General features: G+C 38.3%; 1 protein-coding gene across 3 annotated transcripts in view; it reads left to right on the top strand.

The window, feature by feature from the left end:
• Positions 1 to 875: 875 nt before the first annotated feature.
• LOC129255137 (F-box only protein 31-like) overlaps positions 876 to 7429 on the top strand; it is a 21143-nt gene continuing 14589 nt past the window's right edge. The window contains exons 1-2 of one of the 3 annotated variants that reach the window (XM_064095452.1): positions 876 to 1105; positions 6762 to 6962. In XM_064095452.1, coding sequence (XP_063951522.1) covers positions 6815 to 6962 — 148 coding nt within the window. In that variant the 5' untranslated portion in view covers positions 876 to 1105; positions 6762 to 6814. Of the gene's footprint in view, positions 1106 to 1274; positions 1476 to 6761; positions 6963 to 7429 lie in introns of those variants that run through there. The other 2 variants (XM_064095453.1, XM_064095454.1) reach the window with 2 other exon arrangements.

Genomic DNA, 7429 nt, shown 5'->3' with positions numbered 1-7429 from the left:
CCTTGTATGTTCTTTTCTCCTTTATGTTTTCCTTTTTTCTTCTTTTGGTTTCTTTCCCTTAGTTTTTCATCCTTTTCTTTCATTGTGCTAGACGGTCTTGTGTGCCCACTTCTTGATCAAATTAAGCTATTCAATCAGGGTGCCTTCATAATAACTTACTGGTATAGGCCTATATGCCCTCGTCTCTCTTGGGATTAACCTAGTCTGCAAGCACAGACTCGATCATATAACACTTTAACTAAAACCATGTCTCGAGTGAAGACTAGACTTCAAGGTCTCTAAATTGAGCCAGCCAAAGTCGAGTAGTCTCGACTTATTCAGCTCCAGCATACAATATGCGCTATGCGAACTTGCGGAACCAAGGATCCGTGTCTGCAATCTAGGGTTACCCCCCCCCCCCCCTCTTTGGTAGCGCATCGGGAACGACGACTTGCAGGCACGATCACGATTTCATCGTGATATATAGGGGGGGGGGGGTTAGCTAGCGGTTCCATGACATTTGCTCCGGCAACAATTGCTCCGCTGTAAATTCCACACACCTGTAGGGGGCATTTGATATTGTGTCTCAGTGGCGTACCTAGGATTTTCCACAGGGGGGCAAATTCGTCCGCCAAAAAAATTGACAAGCAAAAAAAAGGTCTTCAACCACAAATAAAGGATTTCGTACCAGAAAAAAATTTGACAAGCAAAAAAAAAAAAGAAAAAAAGGAGCTTCTACCACAAATAAAGGATTTCGTACCAGAAAAAAATTTGACAAGCAAAAAAAAAAAAAAAAAAGGTCTTCAAGACTCGTAGGTACCCCGTAGGTACGCTAGAGTTGTGTCCGCCTACTATTTTGAGTAGGGGGGACACGTGCCCCTGGGATTTCCGCCCATATGCAAGCAGTCATCATCTATCAGAGGGATTGCTATGCACAGCCATAGAGATGTGCACAGCTCAGATAGGTCAATCGTAAAAACAGCGCGATTACGACTTGCGAGAGTGAATACATACCGGTATTACGCAATACCGGTATTGGCTTTCTCACTCACTTGCGATTGACTCTATCTTGTCTCTTGATTAATCTCAAGACGGACGGACAAACGGCGCGGCGTGACGATAATAGGTATCGTTAATTCTCAGTGTGTAACGTTACACCAGTATTTGATCAGTCTTTAGATTATTATAGATTATAGATTGTATTTTGCATGGCTTTCTATTGAATAAATATTGTGAATAAGTGTCATATATGCAGGCGGCGTCACAATGTTTTGATCTCGCGCGCCCCGACCACTGCAGTGCAGTGCGGCGCCGCCAAGGTCCTTCCCCCAGAACTGCTGGCTGCAGGTGGCGTGCATTTCCGGCGCGGCTACGAGAGATAAAATCATTCACTGAGAAAGAGACGAGTTGATGATGAAGAAGTATATGTCAAAGGATTTTAAAAAGACATCATCATGGAGTCCTCAAGGCTAGAGACGAGTATTATTAAAATCGGAGTAAGACGTAACGTTAGTAATAGTATAACTATTAGTTACTTAGAAAGACTTAGTTAGATCTAGTCTAGACAGCTGGCAGCCGCCTGTTTCGAGGAGTTTTTTAACATTTTTTTTATTTTAAATTTCTCCTCATACACAGACGGCTCGCTATCGTGCAGCCACCATTAGGGGACTTACAATGCAAAATCCCCCCGTCACCGTCGGGGCTCTTCAATTTTTTGTCTTTAATGAATCAAACTTTTGAAAATTAAGGCGACTGAAATGCAAATTAATTCCCTCTTGCCATTAATTGCCAAAAAACGGGGAAAATCAAGTTAAAAGGAACAAAAACAGTGACTTACCTCGGCTGTCGCGCAACTTCACTTTGTTTTATCCGAACTTAATACACATAAACATATGGCCATTGATCCCCTGTACAGATCGCGCTAGAACTTCGGTCTCTGTATTTGGTGAGTGAAGCCAACGGAGTTCAGCTGAACAACCAACATAACAGAGACCGAAGCTTTTGGTCTAGATCTAGTCCAGTAATTCCAGTGGGCAGTGCCAACACAGCACAGCCCAGGGCCAGGCAGACTGAGTGATAATGTGAATAATGTAACATTTCATGCTTAGTTTTAAGTTTTATTATAATTAGAGGCATAATTTATTATAATAGCCTTGGCCTTGCCCCAGTGCTTCCACTTTTTAAAACGAAACTTTCCTGGAATTTACTCTGAAAGTTCCTGGAATTTTACAAATCAAATGTTCTCTAACTTTTAGTCCCTCCACAAGATAATTCTTCTCTTCTATACTTATTAGTCTATAGCCCTTCGGAGTAACTTTACAATTACAATCCAATGTCAATTGTCATAATCGATTCTGAGACTGAGACTGAGCATGGATCATACTAACTGTAGATCTCCAGAGTTTAGTGTTACTGTTTGAACGAGGCATCACACACATGATGCCAACCGCGTAGCCAGGATTTCATTTTGGAGGGGGCGGTAAAGTGCACGCAAAGCGTGCCAACATTTACAAAGCGTGCTCCCTAGGGGGTGGGTGCAGGGAGGGGGAGTTTCCCCCTCGCGAAGCGCGAAGCTTTTGGTGTTTCATAAATTAAAATGAAAAGGAGCCGTCTCTCTTGTCTCTAGTACCTATATCAGCTCCAATTCAGTTGACTATATTGTGATTTTGAACCTTGTTTTCATGAACCTTGTTTTCAAAAGTGATTGTGAACGCACAAAAAAGGAATACAATGGAGGAAATTAATATAATAACCCCGCGCGAAACGCGGAAGCTGAAGCGTTTTATCAATTTTTTTGCCATGTAAAGGGTCCAGAGAAAAGGGTATTCTCAATGATATATTGAATACTTCCCTTGGAAAGATCAGATTTGATTACAAACAATTTAGCGACAGTGCACATATTCAACTCGCAAAACAGAGGAGAAGAATTGTATATGCCGGGAGGGATATTCATCCCCGCGCAAAGCAATGAAACTCTGGAATTTCAAAGAGCGGACTTTTTATCAAATGCAGATATCTCTAATACCCCATCGGCTCTAATTCAATTGATTTTCTAAGATTATTGAACTTCATTACAAGGAAAATAGTGCACAAAAAGTTGAAACTTCTGTGATTTATTGAAATTATATAAAAAAGGATGCCTAATTCTTTGACTTATCCTGAAGCATTTCATTTTGAATTATAAAGAAACTTAAGTGTCATTCAAAATTTCAAACTGAGGGCGCAAAACAGGACAGGAAATGAATGTGCAGAGAAATGACATGAAGTTTAATAGAATTTGATAAAAAATATTGTACTTTTTTATTTAATACGACACAAATTTTATACCTTCCTCTTTTAAAATTAGGTACCTGTTTGCCCCAAAATTATGGTTGTTTAGTAATGAGCTGAAAAGCGGGAGAAGTTGACTTATGGAGGTGACGGCAGAAATTTATATAAAGATTTTACACGCCCAGAGCCGACCAGACCAGAAGTTGCGCGATCAATTAAAAAAAAAGATAACTTCATATACTTCGGCCTAACCTTACTCTAATTCCATGCCCTAATGTATACATTTAAACTTTAACTGGCAAGAAACACATATAGCTGACGTGGAAAAACCGTGTTGGGAAACAATGGAGAACTTCAGTATTGTCATTTAACCGCGCGCAGCGCGGAAGCAAAATTCATATATACATTTAGAGCAAGAGTGAAGGACTTTCTCTTTTGAGAAAAAAAAACAAAGAATAAAAAGAAAAAAAAAACACAAAGCTACCTTTCTTCCCTTTCCTCCCTTCCCTTTTCCTTTTCTCCTCTCTTTTTCCCTTCTTTTTTTTTTCTTTTTGGGGACGTTTTGGGGGGGGCGACCGCCCCCCCTGGCTACGCGCCTGCATGATGCATTATATCACAAGACATTGTAAGCCGGCCCTACACAAAAAAGATGAAATATAGGGCCCAGTGACGTAGTGAGCCAAACATTTTGAAGGGGTGAAAAACGCATATCGGGCAAAAGAATTGCGAGCAAATGAAGTTAGCAAAATTTTTGACATTTTCATTACAAAGATCCAATTTTGAGATGGATTTTGTCATTAATATTCAGAAAATAATAACATTCCTGGAAATGATAACTTTCGGGAATTTCCTGGATTTCGGGAAGAGAGGAAGCACTGCCTTGCCATGATGTAGCTACTTGTCCTTTGCCCAATAGCTAGCCTATACTGGCTATGTACAGAGAACTATGATGGCTTTATCATGCATGCACTCACCAGTAGGCAGTACATAATATTTTATTTGATTATGTATACACTTCATATTTTACAAGGATATTTATTTATGCTTATCTATAAAAATCTGGAGATCTATCTATTTTTGTTTGTATTGAGTTATTGATATTGTGAAATGTTGATATGATTGAACCTTGTGAACCTTGAATGTCCGAAATTGTTAAATGAATCCTCACAACTATACACAACAAAAAAAGTAAGTCCCCCCCTAAATCAAAATGCTGTAACTTTTGAACGGAATAGTTTTGAGATATAATACCGGTAATATTTCGTAAGTGGTTTTTTACACTCACTAAGCAACTCCTGGGGGAAAATGAGATTGATCGGTTGGGTCATGCATGAGTAATCAAAGATTGAATTAAAAATGACCATTTTTGAAAGTCACAAGAGTCGTTTTTCAGATTGTGTAAATACAAAGTTGGGCAAAGGTTGTTTCTTGGTGAATTTTATGATGTTAACGTTGTTTTACTATCCATCATTGAGCCACTCCACACAAAATTTTGAAAACGTATGTTGATGCTTGAGTGAGTACATTTTTTGTGACGTATCATCTCATAGGGGGTTTATGGTAGTATCCTCTGTAACTTGTTAAAACATGTTAAAATTGGAAAATGTTGTTGGCTCCCCTCCCCCAATTTCTCGGCACCTCCCCACTTTCAAATTCTTGATCCACCACTGATTTGTCCATAAATTCAACTGATACTTAGAAATTATTAGGAAAAGAATACATTTATGCAGTAAAAAGAGTATTAATTCCTAAGTTTTCGAGTGTGCTCGCTCAACCATGACAGTGTAAAAAGTAAAAGAAATAATTGTCATCATATTCGGTCATTTTCGTCGATAGAAATGTGTAAAAATTCCAATAATAGCAAATTTTGACTGTTTATTCAACCGTGAAATTTAGCAAAAAGAGTTGTATCGTCTTTTAGAAAGTACCTTTTACAAGCCTTCTGACTATTTTTCATGATGAGAATGTGGAATTCGTTCCAATAAACTGGAATCAAAGTCATGATATTTTGCTTGTGACTTTTAAAAAGTGACAATTTTGCATTCTGCTGGTGCTCACTGAAGCATGACATAAAATACGTCCGTAACATTCGCTAAGAGGGTAGCTTATAAAATTCCCTACACGCTCATGTAAAAATATATATTAAAAACTCCCAGTGGTTCGGAAATTATGGATGTTTAAGGGGGGACTTACTTTTTTTGTTGTGTATAGAAGAGAAGGCAGAATCAACAATTGTTCCTGTCATGCCTGTCTAGTGCTTAGTGCACTGTCTACTCCCCCACATTCCACAGAACAGAGAGCAAGACATCTGAAAGACTGCTGTAAAACCATGAAATTTGCTTGATTTTTTTATAGGTCTTTCAATTAACTTTCAAAGATCTCAAAGGTCTTTTATAATTCCTGATTGATCTTTCAGTGATCTTCATTCTCCCCATGTCATGATCTCCAAAACTTTTTGAAAAAAGTTCAAAACAGTCTTTGAGGAAAATTGTCTTTTGATGGTCTTTGAGCAATCTTTCTGTGGTCTCTTTGTGAACTTCCAAATTCTTATTAGTCTTTCCATGATCTTTTGACAGTCTCTCAAGATTTTTGCGGAGATCACTGAAAGACTAGTGAGAGATCATTAAAAGATCATTGGGGGACCAGGAAATGTCCATGGAAAGAATTCTGAACAATCACTTGTTGCATAAAAGGTCTCTGAAAGACCATTAAAAAAAACTCTTTAGGACTAGTCTAAGCCCAGTAAAACAAGAAGTATATTCACTTTTTCAGAGTTCTTTGAGGGGTCTTTTGGCGCCTTTCCACAAAGATGACAAATTTCAGTGATCTTGGAGACTGCTGTAAGACCTTGCCAATTTTTGGTCTTTCAAATGTCTCCCTTCTGTGGAATAGGGGCCTAGCTAGGCCTAGTAGTCTAAAGTGCAAAAAAATAAATGTACATGTAGGTCTAGGCCTAGTGGACTCTTTGAAAAGATTTGCGGTATCATTTTGAATAAGATCTTTAAATTGTTGAAAAATCTGTCTCTACACTGTCTTTGAAATGTCTCTTGTAAAACAAGATGTTCTTGCACTATTTGCATGATCCAGCAGCAGATAATACTGTTGACAAGAAATTTGCAACATTAAATCACAATAGTGCCTAACTGTTAGAAATTTTGTTGTATTTTTCAAGGTTTTTTAACAATGAAAAATATGAATTTCAGAATACCTTTTATCTCTACGTGTCATCTCGTTCACAGATAATTTTACGCATTGTTTTTAGTTACAACATGATCACTTGGTGAATACCGATTTTATTGTATCTCTGAAGATACCAAAATATTTGTGTTATGTTTCAGAATACAGCCCCAGAAGTTCATTTGTTTTGTGTTTGAAATTTTGATGATGACGGAACCTAATTTGCTATACAGAGTATGCTTTAAGATCTTAACTCAGTTTTCTCTCTTGGGGTTTGTGCATTATGCTATGATAAATCTCATACAATTTTCAACTCATTCAAATTAACTCACCAGGAGTCAGTGGTCACTGAGAAGGAGTTGAGACAGAAGATCTCCCCCGACTTGAGATGGACATCAATGACCTTCCTCCGGAACTGATCACTTGTATATTCTGTAGACTACCAGGGAAGGACTTGGCCACAGTTGCCCAAACATGCAAGCTATTCCATGAAGCTTCTCTGGTTGAGGCTATCTGGCTATTAAAATGCAAAGAAGGTACAATAATTTCAAAAACGGACATACTAAAGCTTTTCGACATGCACTCATTGGAGTAAAATCTCATGAATTACTAAAAGGCTAGAGCAAAACAATATATAATAGAACCGAAATAGACAATGGACGCTAAATGGCAAGCGGTGATTGGCTGTCAAGGTAATTTAGGCTTAGTACCAGCTGTAAATTGAAGCGAAGCAACTAAAATAATGTAAGGGTTCTTACGACAGGTCTCTTCTGGCGGCACAGAATCGGGTCTGTTAGCTGGATATACGCTACCTCGAGCATGCGCAAATGAGTGATACTCCTTGCTAGGCTGAGCACCTTAAACCAATATTGTTTTGCTCTAACGTTTTAGTCATTCATGCAATTGTACTCCGATGAGTGCATGTCGAAAAGCTTCAGTATCTCCATTTTTAAGGCTATTTTACGATTTTGCGGTACCAAACACTTATTTATTTACAATAATT

Source organism: Lytechinus pictus, chromosome 2, assembly GCF_037042905.1.
Source record: "Lytechinus pictus isolate F3 Inbred chromosome 2, Lp3.0, whole genome shotgun sequence".
Taxonomy (NCBI): domain Eukaryota; kingdom Metazoa; phylum Echinodermata; class Echinoidea; order Temnopleuroida; family Toxopneustidae; genus Lytechinus; species Lytechinus pictus.
Note: the sequence above shows the minus strand (reverse complement) of the source record. Positions and strands in the feature narration are given on the sequence as shown.